The following is a 19,102-nucleotide window of genomic DNA, read 5'->3' on the forward strand; positions in this document are numbered from 1 at the left end:
TGGGAGCCTGGGCTGGGAGCCTGCCTTCTGTGCTCCATCCAAAGTGCATTGAGCAAGGTGACTACAGGCTTCTTTGAATCTCAGCTATATATGCATGCCCAGACATTTGCTCCCCTGGCAGAGGAGAGGGGGCCATGGTACAGAGCAGGGGATACAATGCTTGTCTATATGACTGCATGGCCTGATGACCTCAGGTCTTGAACTTTCCTCCACCGTGGCACAAAAGTAGGGCAAAGAAGATGTAACAGAGTAGGGGTGAGGGTATGAAAATTAAGTGGGGATTTGAAAAGGGAGGGAGTGTGCTTCGGAGTCAGGCAAACACAGTTCCAGACTGAATGATTAGCCAGGAGACCTTGCTGTGCTCAGAAGAGATTATCAAGGTCAGCTCCATCACCCCTGAAATAAGGACCACACGACCTGACCTGTGCGGCTACTGAGAGGATTTTAAATAAATAGTGCAAAGCGTGAAGAACAGACTAAAAGCTTAAGAAATGCCAAATGTTTTGCTATAATTTTCACTATTTTTGATGACAGTCTATGCCAAAGTCACACAGAAATCTAACCATGTTCTCAAACATTACACATATGACTTATTATGGGAAAACATGCATTTAGATTCATACCTGTATACAAAAAACACCACACTGGAAAATTACCAACTAAAAAGCAGGAAGGAGGGTGTCTGTCAGTTCACCAAGTATTTCCCAGGCACCTGGCATGTTAGGGCACCTTTATCAGCTATAGAGGGCACCGGGGTCCAAGAGACTATGTGCACTCAGATAGGCTTCAGGTTGCTCAATGCCTGAACACGGTCACTGATCTGTTTGGAATTCATGAAACACTCCACGTGGTAAACAATGCTCAGAGCATCCTGGAGTTTGCCAAAATAGGTGACTACACATGGACCAGAAAGAACCTACCCAGCGGAAGGAGAACAAAATATTCTTCCCCCAACACCTAGCCCCCCCCACCCCTGCCAGGCAGGGAAGTACTTTACCTTGTCAGGGAGCACTCAGGCTCAGTGCCCTGGGATTAGGGGAGACTAGAAACCTGTGTAGTCATGTTGGCCTCTTCTGTTAGTTTCTGAATTTAGTTACCCAGCGCTCCCTCACCTTTCCTTAATTCCCTCAGACTAGGCGGGAGATGTCAGGTGGAAACAGAGCGCTGAACTTCTGGTCCATTGAACTCAACTCCCACTTCCTTGACAATATTTTCCTACATCTTTAAAAACCATGTTAAGATTTATTTCTGCGATTATGGATATGCTTATGTGTCTGTCTGGGGGTATGTGCGTGTGAGGGAGATTCTGCCAGAGGCTGGAGGCATCAGTCCCGTGTCGTCGTGCCCCCCCCCCCCCCCCCCCCCCCCCCCCCCCCGTGCTGAGTGACACGTGGCTGTGAGGCACGCAAATGCACGCAGGTCTTGTGCAATAGCTCTTACCTGCTGAGCCATTTCTCTAACTCCATTTTCTTGTATCTTAAAGGAAAAATAAAAACTTTGCTCTCATCTTCCTGAGGCTCTGGACACTCAGCTGTCACCTTTCAGGGCCTCCTGAGTCACAGCAAACCCAGCAGCGGGGGAACTACAGAGGCTTATTCATTTGAACATATGATGGTCTACTTGGGCAAGGCAAACCCACGGCATTGAGGTCTCCTCCTTCTAAAAAGGAAGCGAACAAATTTAGGGACACCCACCTGCAAAACTGCTCACACTCAGCACTGACCAAGGAGGTGCTGCCCTAGTTTCAGTTCTGTTGCTTGGACAAAACACCCTGGTAAAAAGCAGCTAACGGGAGGAAAGGGCTGTTTGGTTTACAAAGCCAGGTTACGGTCTATCTTTGGGGGTAAGTCAAGGCAGGAACTTCAAACAGCTAGTCACATCATATACACAGTCAAGAGCACAGAGAGAAATGAATACATGCATGCTCATTTACTTGTGATGAATATTTCTCCTATTTCTCCACTCTTACACAGTGCGGAACCACCTGCCTAGGGAATGGTGCTGCCCACAGTGGGCTGGTCCCTACATCAATGAACTTAAGATAATTTCCCACAGACGCACACACAATGTTGACAACCCCTCAGGGAGACTCTTCTTCCCAGGAGACTCGAATTGCGTCAAATTGATAAATAAGTTATCCACCATAAATACAAATTTTATTTTAACAAGACACTTCCTTTTATCCTACACGAAATTGAAACCATAGGGTTGCAATAACTAGCGCTGGGTGACAAGAACATGAATCTCCACAGGTGGAACAAAGCACACAGGCACTCTATATGCACAGTCCCCTGCCTGATCCATGCAATTAAGTCTGTTATTATAAGTTTGTTATTTAGAGCAGTATTATGTAGGACACAACTAGGGAGGTGGTAAAAATCTGCATGGGGTTCAAAGTCCTTTGCCAGTTGTCTTCATTTCTTACTTGGCTTCTAAGGCATAAGAGTTGGTTTATTGGGGTACCCAACCCCAGGAAGGTATTGTGAGCTGTGCACCAGTACATCTGCACTGAGATCAACAAACCAACAAGGAAGCAGCCTGACTTACCAATGGGCTTTGGGAAGTGGGTGCACATTTATATATGCTGAGGGTCATGATAAAGCCTACCTGAGTTGTATATACTATTTCCTTTATTATTTGCAATGCTGGGGGTTGAACATAGAGTCTCATGCATGCTAGGGGGACACTCCACCACTCAGCTATGTCCCCACCCTCTATGTATTAGAATTTTTGGAGCTCAACCATCTTAGCAACTCTCTGAGTAGCAACTGGGAATATATATGATTTACTGGGTGACACAATGCTACGATATATAAGTGCAGAAAGTGCATCAAAGGCTGGTGCCCCAAACCTATCTCTAGACTGTGATCCTTTTCTGGAAGGGAAACAAGTGTGTGCTTGCAAGCTGGGCTCCCCACACAGAGGCAGCTGAGATAGGAGCCTCTTAGTCATGACTGCTGGAGCTGGCACTAATAGTGTATAAGCATGATCAGTACAATGCATCTAATCCACTGGATTCCCCAGCACAGTGCGTGCTAATCAGCTGCTCGCTAGCTCTAGGGATATACATCATATGTCTCTGGGGAACTAGCAAGGTGAAGTCAGCCATAGGGAACGGTCTATAAAACTTATCCTCATGTGATTTATACATTCCCTTCCAGCACTCTGTAGTAGAGAAACTGGAATGCAATGGCTTCCACCAAAGAGTGATTGGACTAATCAAAGTTTCATTTTGCTGCCTCCAAGATTGCTCAGCCCAGATGAAGAAGTTCTGAGAAGACATGTGTATTATATACCTCTAAACAAGTGGAAAGGGGACGGAGAGTTGTGAGTCACCTGCCTGAAGTACACCATAGCTGGGTCCTGGGGTACCCACGAGCCACCAAGCATCCGGAATCATTTCTTAGTCCTTTGTGAGAACAAGAGGAATGGGGTCAAGGAGAGACTTGGAGGCAGGGCCTCCCAGGAATTTCAAACTGTGGCGGTGGAGGAGCAGCAGGCAGCTGGTCTGGGAAGACATCTGAGCATTGTGGAATGGGCTTTGAGAGCAGAAAACTAGCAACAGGATGTTTAAAGCAGCCCTACTCTTCAAAGGGGGCATACTAAGAGAAGCCAGAGGGGCTTTAGACACAAGTCACCTCTTTGGGGAACTCTGGTTCCTGCATCCCATCCCAGCCCCAAGGCTAGGCTGCCATATACACCTACAGAGGAGGAGCCAGAGAGGGCTATTTTGAGAGATGGGTGGGTTTTGATGGCTAATAGGGTTTGTTGAAGCTTAAAAGACAAAAATCCATCTAGAAATGTTCACGGGAGGGTGACTTAGCAGTAGTTATTTTAAGTGATATATCTTTTTAGACTCCTGTACTCATGAGTCTCTCCTGGACATTACACAATATAGCATGAGTCTCAGGGTGACACATGGGGCCATCCATGGTGAGGGACACATGGTAAATGACCTAGGCAGAGTTAACATGGGTACCACATACATGCAGATGGACCCCAATCCCCCATTACATCTTTGACCCCTTACTGCTAATGACTAAGCTTCAGTTTTGAGAAACAGAAGTCATATAAAGTTTCACTACATCTGTATACATGTTGACTCTGTCTCTTCAAGGGTCTCAGTAAATCAACTGTCCTTCCATCAAGGCCAACCCTCTGTTGCTGTTGCCATCCCGACTTTCATCAACTCCACCTTCTGCATCACCTTTTTCTTCCTCCATCGGAATACTCTAAACCCACGCCCCCACCACAGCACCAAAGACACAAGAAATATAGAAAAACCACCTTAGTATCACAGGTCCCCAAACACACCCTTTCTATGAGCTAAAACACCATGAAACCCAGCTAGCACGGCCCAAGGTCAGTGCATACATTTGCTAACTCCACGGGGGCAGACATGGCTGACATCAGCAGTGACCTCTACTGTGGCCACTTCCTTAGGTCACATCTCTGTTAATTTGCACACCATCTCTTAGGAGCTCAACACTGTCTCCTCTCTTCTGGTTTTCCTGCTGTTACTGGCTCCCATCCCCTGTTCCCTGTGTTAACATTTTTATCTGTCCCATCTACCTTGACTTCTCTTCTCTAGCTACCTTCTCTGCCCAGGACATCTTGATGGCATCATGTCATTGTTAATGTCACATAAATGGTAACTTCTAACTTCTAGTTTCTCCTGAAAGGAGTGCTGAATTGCTGTGGGCCGCAGGAATATATCATAAGAACTCAGCTGGTTATGGCACTACCTGGAAGAATCAGGGAATTCTTCCAGAGAAAGCCAAATCCCAAGGAGTTTTTGGTGTTACTTGGCTTGTTATATATCAGCTGTATGGAAATCATTTGTGTCTTCATAGTTTTCCCAATTGACTTTCCCCTAAGAAGGGCTGACAGTGTGGACTGATCACTCTCTGGACATACACATTCCAGGTGTTTGGAGAACAGCCTCAGGAAAGGCTTTCTCTGGAATCAGATATCTCCCTTGGCCACTTTCAAGGACTACAGGAAACAACACCCAGGGGGCGCTCAACTTCCAAGGACTAACAATGATAACAACCCACATAAGTCTTCTGACCTAAGGTAAATTCCACAAGGAGACACCGCCTAGGAGAGGTGGACGTTAAGTAATAGCTTTACGCAATTTAGCTCGGACCCTCCCTTTATATACTGGGACTTACAGGGCACGAGATGAAGAAGAGAAAAGAGAGTGGAAGAACTAGATGGGTAAGAATTTGAGAGGAACAAACTGAGATGGGGAAGAACTAGATTGAAGGGCTAGAAGAGAGTACCAGAAGAACGAGATGGAAGATGAGGAAGGGTCAGATGGGGAAGTACTAGCTGGGTAAGAACAAGCTGAAAAGGACCTAGATGAGGCAGAGTTAAGACAAGAGAATTAAGATAGAACCTAGAGGGAGCAATAGATAAGTATAGAGAGAAATCAGGCAAGAAAGGAGCTAGACATGAGAACAGAACTGAAGCTGTGTATAAAGGATGTTATGCCAGAGGAATTAAAGTAAGTGGACGATAGAGCTCGGTGTGCTGAGATTCTATTTCCTGAAAATAGTCCTCGCCATTAGTAGTTCTCTCTCCTGAGCCCCTGGGATGTATAATATTAAGGCTGGTTCCGCTAATATTATACAAGATTGAATGCCAACTTGCTAGCTGAGCCCTTCTACTGACTTTCTCCTTATAGTCTCCAGACCATGTATTCCTTACCTAAGGGCAATGGGTGAACATCAGTTCTTGCGGGGAGCAGCAAAAAGATTACAGATACAATCTTGTTGTGGCCCTCCACCATACACTCTACACATCATCATAGTTCTCAGTATTTCATTTCCTTCATAATTATCAACTTAGTGTAATTCCTCTCTCTAGCAGGGGTGACAGTCGGGGGAATGGTGGAGAAACACTGAGCAAGATGGGAAACAGTGCTTGTGAGCCCCCCTACCCTGTTAATCTGCATCCCCACAACACTGAAAGACCTGTCAATCACTCTTGGCTACACTTGACAATAGAATGCCTTTTCTCTGACTCTTGGACCTCCTTTTTACTCCTTGTAGTCAGGTCATAACAGGCCCATTGGGTCCTGCTTGGAAAAGACTCCAAATGTCCCATTTTCTCCTCTTCAGAATGAGCACCTCAGTCTAGGACGAAACCATCTGTGATCTAGATTATTCCAGATGCTTCTTGCCAGCTCTCCAGGCTGTACTCCTGCCCATGCTCCTTACTTTGATGCCAAGTCTCCAGGGAGCCTAACTTTAATATCACTTTTATGTTCTAAAGTCTGGATTTCCAAACAAACCCTGGAACTACCTATAGTCGGAGGATCCTTCCTCCTGCCCCAGATGGCTACCTCTAGCTCCTGCACCCAGGCGTCACCAGCTTCTGTAGACATCTATGTAGATATGGTTTCTTTAGTCTGTAAAACCACTCCAAATCCATCCTGTAGGCAGAACATCAGTGAGAAATAGAGCAATCCCTTTTGAAATAATTTCCGGCAGGTTTCAACCCCCATCACAATACTAGGAAGGCGTACCAGACTGTGACTTAAGAGCAAACCACATTTACTTGTAAGAGCATCTCATAAAAGACCAACACTCTATGCTCTCTGAATCCACCTGATGTCACAGGTTTAACATCAAAGACAAAGACACCTGCCCACTTTTCAGTTTGCCCCTTATCCTCCAAACTGCCTGCAGGTTAGTAATTGATTAGAGCCCTTTTCTCCCAAGAGTTACTAGCTTTAATAAAATTAGCCAGTAAACTAGCCAGTAAAATTCAGTCTAAAGAAGCAGAGCAGACTCCCGGTCCCTTAGTCCCAGGGACACTGGGGAGAGTGGCTAGGAGCCAGCTGTGGGGTTGGCATGGGCTGTGCTTGGGAGTTTTTAGAGGAAGACTTAAAACTGCCACCCACTGCTGCTGGTAGCCTGGCACTCTTCTTTAGGTCAAAGGGAGATGCCTATCCAGGATGTGAAGGCCAAAGGACCTAATGTAAAGCAAATGAAAAGCGGAAGGCCCTTGCAGTTCAGCCCCCACCAAAGGATCCCAGGTTTATAAAACACTAGTCATCGTTCCAAATCCCACATCCCTCCCCAAAGTATCAGAAGCGCAGAGTTCAAGGTGGCAACCTCATGACCCGCCTTCCCTCTAAACACAGAAAATCATGGGCACAGGAAGGCTAAGAGCAAAGGGCTCTCTGACTGACCTTTACCTGTACACTCCAGCCAGCAGCTCCTGTAGGCATCTATGCAACTACATCTATGTCGGCATTAAGTCAAGGCGACTGCAGTAACAAGTTAGCCAGACTAGGAACACCAGTACCTTCTTCCTGGGAAAAACATTGAGGCAAGAGGCCAGACATGGAGAGGCTTCCTTCCCCTAATGGGGATGGTGAGTACTTAGTTATATAGACAAATACGAACAGTCAGCGCGATCCAGCTCTTCCCAAGAGCCTGTGCACCCACAGCACAGAGCCGGTCGTCCTGGGTCTACAGTAGGAGAAGAGCTTGCCGGCACACCACTCATAAACAGCCAGCGAAGAAAAGCCTGTGGTGTGGGCTTTTGTTTTGGACCATTAGAATCCACTGAACTGAAAAGATCAAGCTGTCAGAGTTCATTTTCTTCCTAAATCAACCAAACTGTAGAATAACACAAAATATTTCACTTTACAACATAATTTGTATCTTCAATTTACTCGCAGCTCTGGGAATTTGACAGGTACAATATTAAGTAAAACCCCTTCTCCGAAGCCTTATTGGAAAGGTTAACCATGAAGCAGCCAGCAGCTCCCTGCAGCTCATGGGCCTGCAGCAGTGAGGCTGGTCTGAGCCAGCTCTATGGACTCAGATCTGCAAGCAGATGCCACAGATAAATGTGGGACCAACTTTTGGTTAAGGAAATTCACTAATTACTAGATTGTCGGGAGCATAAGAGGGATTGTTTGCTCACTGCATATTGGCATTCAAAATAATTTCTTTGTGGACTCAAATCTAAAAAGCTTATGTGCCCCTCCTCCCTGTAAGGAAGGTTTCACGTGCTTATCTGTTGACTTCTTGCTATTTCCCATGGGCTGCAGATGTAACTGAGTTGGCAGAGTGCTTGCTTCACAGGCGCCAAGCCCTGAGTTCAAGCCTCCGCACAGCATGAGGCAGGTGTGGGGGTGCATGCCTATAAATCCAGCACTTGGGAAGTAGAGGCAGGAGGTTCAGAAGTTCAAGGTCATCCTCAACTACACCAGCAGGATTTCTACTGACGTTAATTATTTTAGATTGTCAGTCACACAACCACTGTGGAGCACTTACTGTGTGGGAGGCCCAGCACCCTGCAGTCTCTGAGGTTGTTGAGAGAGATTTCAAATATCTGGGTGCAACATTCCTATGGCAGTGTCCAGAGTTTCCTATAAAGCAGTGACTGCCATGGGAAAGGTGCCCATGTGCAAAACATGGGCAGAGGATACTGCCACCCCATTCACGCTCTGATTCTCTAAAGGAATTACAGTGAGCACTGTTACAACTTCTTCATAGATTTGGCTATGCATCCCATCTTTAAATTTTTAAAATTTGAGAACATAGGGTCAGGTTGGACTGAAGATGAAGGCAATATATTATTCAATTTTATTTTCAATCTTGTGACTAGCAGACAGATAACTACGGACTCTCACGATTAGTATTTAAGACAAGCTCACTGTAAAAATAGCATCTCTTGGAGATGCTGCATTAGAGAAATGTGAAGCTTCACTACCTGGACAGTCACCAGAGGTGACTCCATTCAGTATCTTTCTGCAAGTCTTCATGACAAATTTTAAATGTCAACCAACAGAAACATTATGAGAGGAAAAGCTGCAGTTGCTGAGCTGAGAAAAGTGTCTGCAGCACACACACACACACAACTTGTGCAAGGCGCTTGCTTAGGACCTGTGCATGTGTGAGTAAAGGGCTGTTAGCATAGAAAAGTACACAAGCCTGAAGAGAAAATAATAACGATAACATTTTTAAAATAAATACATAGAACTGTGCTCAAAGTTAGATATCAAAGAAGGGTGAGTTCAATGCTGTGATGCCATAGATCACCAGATTGACTAAAAAAGAAAATGAATGGTATTAGCTATTACTGAGCTTGTGTGGCAATAGAAATGCAGCTCTGTATGTGCATATACGTGTGTGCACATGCGAGTGTGTGTGAGTGTGTGTGTGTGTGTGTGTGTGTGTGTGTGCTCTGCTGCTCACACTTCTGGCAACCGATGTAACCTGCCACATCTCAGAGCCTCTTCTGAAGCCAGAGTAGGGTCATCCTCAGAGCCTGCAGCTCTGACATATTACAACACTGAGACAATCTCATAGACCATGCTTGGTAACAAAGGGCAACTGGGTAAGTCCCCGAGCTTGCCAAGTCCCCTCCACCCACACAAAGCTACCCACATGAGGAGAGCCAACAACACTGGTTGGCTTAATTACAATCCAAGTAAATCTGTAAATCGAATGTATTCAGATATCATAAGAAATGAACGAGTTTATGAAAACAAAGAGTTTCATTCTTCATAACACACCTTCAATGCATACAGGAAACATTTTCCATCTCCACGGAGACACTGATGTTCTTAATGATCAATACCTATGACCAATTTCTTAGATATGGAGGATCAAAGACATGATATTATTCCCACATCCACAGAAATGGCCATGACCATAGTTCCTGTGGTCGCTGTAGGCCAGGCTTCAGTGATATTCTCTGTTCACTTTAGCCCATTCATTCCCATGATACTCCTTCCATTTTTGTTCCAATTCTTAGCAGAGAAGTTGCAGCCTAGGATAAATTTTCCAAACTCATCAAAGTTGACCAACGGAGGAGTGTGGACTTGGATAGGGTGTTCTGGTTTCCTTTCTGTTGATGTGATAAAAATACTCTGGCCAAAAGCAACTTAGGGGAAAAAAGGATTTATTTCAGGGTATACTTTCAGATAGCTGTCCATCAGGAACTAGAGGCAGGAACTGAAGCAGAAATCAAGACACTGCTTGCCAGAGCTCTCTCTGGCTCACATCCAGCCCACCTTTCTTATACAGTCCAGGCTGACTAGCATAGAAATGGTTCTATGCAGAGTGGCTGCCTCCTACATCAATCATCAATCAACTTATTTTTCAATTGCTACAATAAAACACCATGACTAAAGCAACTTACAAAAGGCTCTTTTTTATTCTCTGGGGTGCTGCCTTTGCGAAGGTCAGGAGCATCCCCGCACTGCTCTCGGTAGACGCCATCAGCCCTCTCTCCCCTACATGTAGCAGCCAAAGTATGTCTGGACATAGCCCTCTGTCCTCTGGGGGCGGGGACCTCCACTTGTTCAGCCACTAAAAGGACACCTAAGGTATTATCAGGCAACCCAGAAGGTTTGTGGTTTTGGTTTCGTTTCAAGTTTTTTTTGTTGGTTTGTTTGCTTGCTTTGGACAAGGTCTCACTATATAGTTCACACTAGCTCCCATCCACTGATAGCCCAGACTGACCCCAAACTCAGATCTTTCTGCCATGATGAATACTAGATTACTGAGCTCCTTCACCTGGTCATTCTTAGCCCTGAGCCAGCTTCAGAGACCCTTCAACTGCATAGATTATTCTAAGTTCCAGGAGTGTAATGAATGAGAATTTAGGACAGGTCTAACCTTGTATTGGGGGTGGGGGCGGGGGTGGGACTGGTGGGGTCTTCAGATGGCTATGAGGAAATGTTTTCCCTCCATTTTGTTTGTCTCCTAGAGATGCTTCATGCACAGAATGGAGAGGATATTGGCTTTTGTCCTCATGAAGTACAGTGCATTCTCCACGGCTAAGTGCCAATGGGGACAGAGACAGATAGCCAGGAGGTCACACATGGAGTGGAAGTGTGCACAGCCTGGGAATTCTCCAGCAGACTCTGCCTTTTCAAACTCCCTCTGAAGTGAGCGTCCCTAAGTAAGAGTCCTGAGAGCCCTTCATCACTGCCAGCCCTTGGAGAGCGGTTTGATTTTTCATCTTGGAATTAAATAAAGTGGCAATTCGAATCAACCTCACTGGTAGAAAATATCTGTGCTATGTGCAATAAATTAGTGATAAACAGCCAGGTAAAATCAGAAAATGGTTTGTTTCAATTATGCAAAGAGCAAAACAATTAAAAACAGTCAAAAGAACACAAGAGGAAGAAAATCCCAAGAGGTAGAAGAGGGTGGCCTGATAGCTCCCACAACTAAGGGAAGCTGGTTTTGCTATACCGTCCACACCACACACAGGTCCACAAGCTGCTGAGGGAGAATAGCTCACGCCTTTGTCCTCTACTCCCACCAACTTCTGGGGATAAAAGGAAAATGACTGTGCAGTCTGCTGGCTTTGGCGCATGCTTTCTGGATGTGCCAGCTCTGGGCCAAAGCTATCTGTCTGGAAATCCTAGCACAGCAGGATGGTCACTCTCAAAGGAACGTCCTGTGAGTTTGCTGGGGAAATGAGCTAGGAAACTAGGGACCCCTAGAGGACAGCCTGTGGTCTCCACTGGAGCACATCTCAGACCGAGTCAGTATCCTCGGAAAGGGTGAGTGTTCCAGAACACAGAGTGTGAGCCAAGGTCACAGGAAGCACACTGAGTTCCTGGGAATCTTTCTTCCAGAATGTTTGTGACACGGAGTCCCTTAGTATCTTCCTTCATTGCAAGCCAGTCCCCAGCTTAGGCTGCTATGGTGCAGATGCCAATGACAAGAGGAAAAAGTAATTCTTAGGTGAGCTTAAAACTATTCAGCTGCCAGGAACACAAAGCTAGGCTACAGCTAGGCAGTGCACATAAAAGTTAGCTAAATTAATACAAAGTAACAAGATAACTGAAACACCATCTTCAAAGAAAGAAGAAAAGGTAATGTCAAGTCAGAATCCCAGAGCTGCTGCAGCCTGGGATGCTGTAACCAGGCTCTCAAGGTGCACAGAGTTTGGCAGCTGGGGCTTCCAGATTCCTTTCTCCCCATGCCATGGCTGAGGACAGACGCCTTGAGGCAGGTCTCCATTGGGCAGGTACCTCTACCTTCCCATCTATCTCCCTAAGCCCTCAGCACAGTCAGGCTACCAACTACAGTTCCTCTAAGCAAGGAAGGCAGTGGCCATGTACTTAGGGACAGCTGGTGCTACCAATTTGCTTTCTGGGCACTGACATGATGTATTGTAGAAAACCCAGCATTGCTAAGGTGGAATCCATTCCTAAGGCTTAGGGCCTTTTCCTGTCCTGAGCACATGCCAGATTAACATTGGCAGAAAAATCAGCAAGCATGCCAGCTGGATGCCAACACATCTGATGGGCTTTACCTAGGAGTGGGAAAATATATGATATTTAAAAGGAGAGAAGTTACTATACAGAAAAAGTAGGTATGGGCATCTTCCTTCATGAAATGTGATGATGTATTGATTTGCATATTCAGTTGCTGAAAACTTAAGTACTATATTCATACATGGAGAATATACCATGGTCAAATGCTATCTGAATCAGCAGGGAAAGATGGAGGATGAGGAGGAGGAGAAGTGGAAGAGGAAGAAGAAGAAGAAAGTCACATAAAATGGCTTGGCTGTAGTCACCCAGTGATAAGGAAAGGAAAGTGCTATCCTGAGGAGCAGACTGCAAACATATGGACTGGGTTGATCAGTCGTCACAAGGCCACGATGGAGAAAACCATGACTCTCTCACACACATGAAATAAACAACAACATACCCTTACAAACTGTCAGCAGAGGTGAAATGTCAGAGTATGAAACAACAAAAGCAAGACCAGTTGGTTCCAGACACAGTGCACCCAACGATATATTTTGCTGCATGACTTAGGGTGCTCAAATGCCCAACCATTAAACAAACGAAATGAAGGTCAGCAAAATATAATACATTTGGGGCCAGGAAGATGGTTGAGTCAGTAAAGTGTTTGCCTTGCAGGCTTGAAGACCTGAACTCATATCCTCAGAAGTCAAAAGGGAAGAGACCATGCAAAGGCACATAGTTGAAATCCTAGCCCCGGAGAGGCAGAGACAGGCAGTTGTTTGTACTTTGCTGACTTAAAGGTTGAGTTTCAGGCCAGTAAGTGATCCTCAAAAATCAAGGTGAATGGTACCTGAGGAATGACACCTAGGATGTCCCTTGGTCTCCACATGCTTCTGTATACACATAGACAAGCACACACAAACACAAAAATTTCACTACACTTACTAAGCTTATCTTTCCAATAGCTCCAGTCATAACCAACCCTTGTTAGGGCCACTACACTGAATGGCAACATCTCATGCACTGAAAGAATAGTCTTTTCGTTTCTTTGGGAGGCATTTTAAGTTCTCAACAGATGCTTTTCCTCTGCCACTTTCTTGCTCAACATCTCATAGGTAAAGATCCTCATGCTGAACAGTCAGTCTCCTCTGGTGAGTAACAAGGACCCTTTCCACCATCCAGTGAGAATTTTTCAATCATTGTCTCCCTCCATGCCTTACTTTCCAGCATGCTTCAACTGTGGACTACTAGAAAGTTCCAACCCCCTTCTTGACTTTATATGCATGGATTTTCAAACTCTTCAAGGCAAATGCGCAGGATATAAACCACGGTTTATAAACAGAGTCTCCTTTAGGCCCCAACTCAGCCTAGAAGAGACCAGTCAGCCTCCAACACAAAATCTACACTGACATGAAGGGATACTTGGAAACTATTGGCAATCATAGCTGTCAACAGCAATGGTTCTGAGCAAGGGAGAGTGTTGATTTCACTTACTTTCCTCCTGAGAGAGGAGGGCCAGCTCCTAGCAAGGTCTATGGGGGGATTTCAGTGGGAGTGGTTTATGTTTTAAAAATTCTATCCTAAGTGTCAATCATTGTTGACAAATGCAGAAAGAGTTCTGCTACCTTCTCTGCAGTCAGTTTGAACAGGAAGCTGAATTAATAAGGCGGTGGAAATTATCCCCAATCTTTTTTCTCACATGCTGCATGAGGAAGAAATGCGCCTCACAGGCCAAAAGAAAGCTATGCAGGCCACACATTTCTCTAGAGTAAAGAAGATTTGTGTCCCATCTGACAGACTTTTACCTCTTCCTGTCCCACCCATGACAAAAATTCTAGTGTGCATGATGGGTACACGAACACAGTGCCACTGGGGTGAGCCCAAGGCCAGGACCAATGGAAAGAAGGCAAGTGGTCACGTTGCCATCGGCAGCTAACACATCCATGATACACAATGTGCAGCTGTGTGCTGTGCCATACGCACTCAAAGAACCAATCCAGAAAAGACAGCCATGTGAGAACCAGGGCAGCAGTAATGCTCAGTAGTGGAATGGAAAGGTGTTGGCTTCCAGTCATCCCGGGGGCTTCCAAGAAGCAAGCAGCCATGCTGCTCTGGATAAAGCACTTTGCACACAGACACACTCTGATTGCTTCTGAACTGTGTTTCTTTAAATGCCACCTTGCCAGCTGGCACTCTCACACCCAAGCTCAGACCCATCATGCCAGGCCATTGTTAGTCCATCACTATCTTTACATGGCAACTGAGTAGGGGCTGGCCTTGGGATCTTCACTCAGTCCCAAGATCCTTGATTTACAAGCTGTTGCCCCGCATCAAATGGGTGCTGTCTTTAATTCCGCTTTACGAGCCCTGAACACCAAGAGGCAGTTTGTTCACAGACAAAGCCAAAGGAGCACACGGATATTTAAGAGACCAGAGAGGCTGATTTGGTCGATTTCTAAGCTGCGGGTGGTAAAACTGCATGTCCAGCTGTGCCATTAAAACTTAAATAGAGACTCCGGAAGCTTCTGGGAACCACAGCTTAGCGTGTCAAGGGAAGGAAGGCTACAGTGCACAGCAGGGGCAGTGACGTGATCAAATCTGTCAATGTGGATATAATCAACTACAGACAGACAGACAGACAGACACACACACACACACACACACACACACACCCCAGAGGCAGACAGGAACAATGGAGAAACCCTATGTGACTGTTAATCTGGACTCTCAACTTGATGGAATTTAGAATCGCCATGGAGACAAACCTCCTGGCTAATCTCTGAGGCACTTTGAAGAGCGGAACAATTAAGGTGGGAAGGTCCACCACAGATCTGAGTCAGTGGGCTGAGGTCCCAGACTCAGGCAAAAGGAGCTGAGCACAGGCACTCATCCCGCCCTGCTTCTCGGCGATACACACAATGTGACTGACCAGCTGCCTTACCGACATGGCATCTGTTGCCATGCCTACCGTGCCAGGATGGACCGCACCTTCAAACCATGAGCCAGCCGGAACAGCGCCTTCCTCCCTTAAGTCGCTTCTGTCAGCTATTTTCTCACACCAACAAGAAAAAATGACCATACCATATTATGTGCTCTCTGCATAGTTTCTGCGGGAATATTGTTTTAGTCCTTGAAAGATTTTGTCCTTGAAGAAACTCACAGCGGGCTGGTGGACGGCATCCTCTCTAGACACACAGCATTCAGTGCTAAAGAAAGGGGGGGGGGCAGCAAGCCTGGGTTGAGCAGAAGTCAGCTGGGTAAGGAGCAAAGCCTTATGGGAAGCCTGTGCTCTGAGGGGGTGAAGGGTACAGTCAGCAAACTCTTGGGTAGATGGAGGCACAGCTCAGGTAAGGAGGGAGGGTATAGCATGGCTTAGAATCTGGCTCTGGGTGGTTGGCCTGGATTTAAACACTAACTCTACTACTTCTTTCTGTGTGCTTATAACTTGCCTCAGTTTCCCCATGTGTGAATCCCAGAGGATTCCAAGAGAATGAGGATACACTGGCATGTGACAGTCCTACAATGGCCCCGGCACCTATGTGTAGCTCACTCTCTATCCCAGATCAAGTGTATTAGTCAGGACTCTCTAAAGGGACCAGAACTGATAGAATGAACTGATATATAGTATGTATGCAATAGCTAGATCTGGTAGTATCTCGGTCCACAGACTGAATACCTCCGAAGTCCCAATCTGATGATGGGAGTCCCAGAGAGGTCCCAGGGAAATGTCAGTTTACAGTCCACCTTGTAATTCCAAAGAAGTAGGTTCTAACACAGCAAAGGAAGAAATGGTTCAGGAAGAGGACAGATAAATTTCCCAGCGGAAGTGAGGGAAGCAGGCAAAAACCAAAATCGTGTGGCCCAGATTTAGGGTGAGTCTTCTGACCTTAAATGATCAGATTTAGGGTGGGTCTTCCACCTCAAATAATCCAACTAGGAAAAATCCCTCACAAGAGCACCTCACAGCTGCTTGGGTATAGATGTGCCCACAACATATATACAGCAAGCAGCAAGACAGAATGCACACACTGTCAATAGTGAAAAACTCTTTCTAGTGAAGCTGACATTTAAGGAAGGTAAGGGCCACCAAACCAGCTGTCTCCAAAGAGCTGTAAGTATCTGGCACTCTAAACTGGTGGAGGCAAGCAGCTTCTATTTCATTTTCTCTTTGAACTTTTCATCCTCCTGTCTGCATCTCCCAAGTGCTGGGATTACAGGCGCATGCTCCCACACCTGGTTTCATGCAGCAGTGCTGGGGTCTGGGGTCTGGGGATCAAGTCTGGTGCTTAGCGCATGGTGGACATGCCTGTTCCCAGCTGAGCTACAGCCGCAGCCTGGAAAGAGGCTCCCTTACACAACCTGGCTCCGCTTCTGTTCATCAGTGTTGTGTATTCTGGCACTTGCATCCCATGGGGTATGGGAAAAACTTTCACAATCGTCAGTGCCCATATGTGAAGTACATAAAAAAAAAAAAAAAAAAAAAAAAAAATGGGTTGCTCTTCCATAGGTCACCATGCTTTCATATGTGTCCCTGTGCAAAATGTTAACTGTGGATTTGATGTGATTTTAGGGGTTAGAGTCTCTTCAAACAGAAGAGTCTTCATATGGAGCCAAGTCAGGCACAGATAGATAAGAAAACACACACACACACATGACTCAGAGTATTTGATTTTGTGACTAGACAATCTGGTGCAGTACTCCATGTAAGATAGGTCCCAGGCTGTGCAGACTGGACATTCACACTGCCCCCCCTCCCTCCCCGCCCCACCCATGATTGCCTTATGACTTCAACCTCTATGCACAGTGAATCAGAGGCTGGGGCAGATGTCCTTCTCTATACTTGGTGTCACCTATCTTATCCTCAAAAGTTTCAATGGCACTACAGGAGCATGCAGTGACTGTTCCTTCTCAGCTCATTTTCCTCAAAAAAACAAAAACAAAAATACGCCTGTGTGGAAGACACAATGGACACTTCTTGTTGCCACCCAGGACAGTTCATCACATGGCTGGGCGAGCAGGGAGTCTCCAGTGAGCAGGAGAAGGCTGATGCTGCTTAGTCAGTCCACAACTCTGGGGACCATGAATCATACACTTCCTTGATGCACAAAGAACAACAAGGCTACAAAGTGTCTTGACGTCTCTAGACTCGCAGTGACGTGTGCATGGAGCCATGGGCCCCAGTGATTCCTTTACTTCGGGGGAAACGGAGGCTTCCTCCAAGCCAGGGTTGGAGGTAGGAGGTATTTGATGGGGTGGCAAGAAGAGGGAGTAATACAAGGGTGATTTGAAAACTATAAACAAACGGTCAATCTTTTATGGTTGGCATCACAAAATTAAACACACAAGTGTATTTTATGCTCTCCCCAACAAACTGGTGGACCCTGACAGGGCATCCTGAGGCATCAACTACAGTGAACCAATCACATCTGAGCTTTGTTAGAGAAGTTACCACCCAGGGTATGGAACACACAACCTGAGCACAGACTGGGACAAGGCTGCCTTCTAGGGAGGCCAGAAACCATGTTCACCCACGGGGTCAGGCAAGGAGTCCACAACTGCTATCTCCCCAGCCTGTGTTCAGGGACCTGTGCTCGGTAATGCTGCCTGCTATCCCTAAGCATTGGTCCATAGTACAGTGGAGATGCTTCTGTGGACATGGGTCTAAGACAATGGGGGTTTGTTTCAGATAGCAATGTTGATTGGTTTGTCCTGTCGAATGAAAAAGAGGCCTATTAAAAACATCGTGTAGTGTTCCAGAAGGAGCTGGAATTTCCTATCACAAAAATAAATCCCAAGGGCAAAAATGTTGGAGCTCAGCTTCTACAACAGGATGGGGCTCTCAAGAAACAGGCAGAGGGCTAACGTGACATGCCGAGTAGAAGGGTGGAAGCAGAGGCCAAGACCAGAGGCTCCACAACCATCAGGGATGGCTGCAGCAGCCCCCAGCCTGCTGGCCAGGACTCCCCTCCTCCATCCTGTCCACCATGAGAGATCTTGGCCACAGCAGTCTCTGACTTGAGAAATACAGCATTCCCTCAGTGGAACCTTGTCAGAGGTCTGCTGGGAATCTCGCCACATGAGAAACACTGTCCCTGCTGTGGCAGGAGGAGAGGAACCCGGGAAAGCTCCAGGGAAGGTCCTGCTGCCATGGGTTTTTCCCTAGGGTGTACAAAAGGCAAACCAGGAAGGTGTGGAACTCCAAACATGTTCTCCCAGTGCTTGGGAACTGGGGGGGTGGGGTGGGATCAGGAGTACAAGGCTAGATTTAATTATACTGTGAGTTTGGGGATAGCCTGGACTACATGGGACTCTGGTGAACACAAAACAAAAACAAAGAAAAAGTCAAAGCCATAGGGAAACACTATAAGCTAACATCACAAGGAGAAACACAAACCTATCAGAAGGGCTAAAATACAACCAAGCCTCTCATCTTTCCATTTATAACCAAACTGACCTCTGCCCACCAACAACTTTAATCCATGGACATCCCTGAATTCTTCTTCTCTCAGATTTTGTCAGTGCCAGCTGAGAGCAGCCCTGGCTCTTCCCCTCCAGGAACACAGCCTGATCTAGTGAGAGAGCCCTATGGCAGCATAAGGACATCCTCATGATCTCCATGTCTACATCTCCACAGAACCATAGGCACCATAGATGAAGCGGAGCACGTAAGCACAGACACCCTCAGTAGCCGGCCACATCACCTTTGCCGCCAGATACGACGGAAGTGGGATGCGGCCTACACTTACTTGTTCTGCATCGTGTTCATTATCACCCAGTCGAAGGGGTAGACGTTCTTCCCAATGAGGTTCTTAAACATGATGAATGTCTCCATCAGAAAATCCTGCAAGGAGACAACAT

At 46.2% G+C, this 19,102-nt stretch overlaps 1 protein-coding gene across 2 annotated transcripts in view; it reads right to left on the minus strand.

Moving 5' to 3' along the window:
- Dock1 (dedicator of cytokinesis 1) overlaps positions 1-19,102 on the minus strand; it is a 514,664-nt gene that overhangs the window by 164,322 nt on the left and 331,240 nt on the right. For both annotated transcript variants that reach the window (XM_028868987.2, XM_028868996.2), the window contains exon 29: positions 18,991-19,085. In XM_028868987.2, the coding sequence (XP_028724820.1) occupies positions 18,991-19,085 (95 nt within the window). The remainder of the gene's footprint in view (positions 1-18,990; positions 19,086-19,102) is intronic.

Source organism: Peromyscus leucopus, chromosome 1, assembly GCF_004664715.2.
Source record: "Peromyscus leucopus breed LL Stock chromosome 1, UCI_PerLeu_2.1, whole genome shotgun sequence".
NCBI classification, from domain to species: domain Eukaryota; kingdom Metazoa; phylum Chordata; class Mammalia; order Rodentia; family Cricetidae; genus Peromyscus; species Peromyscus leucopus.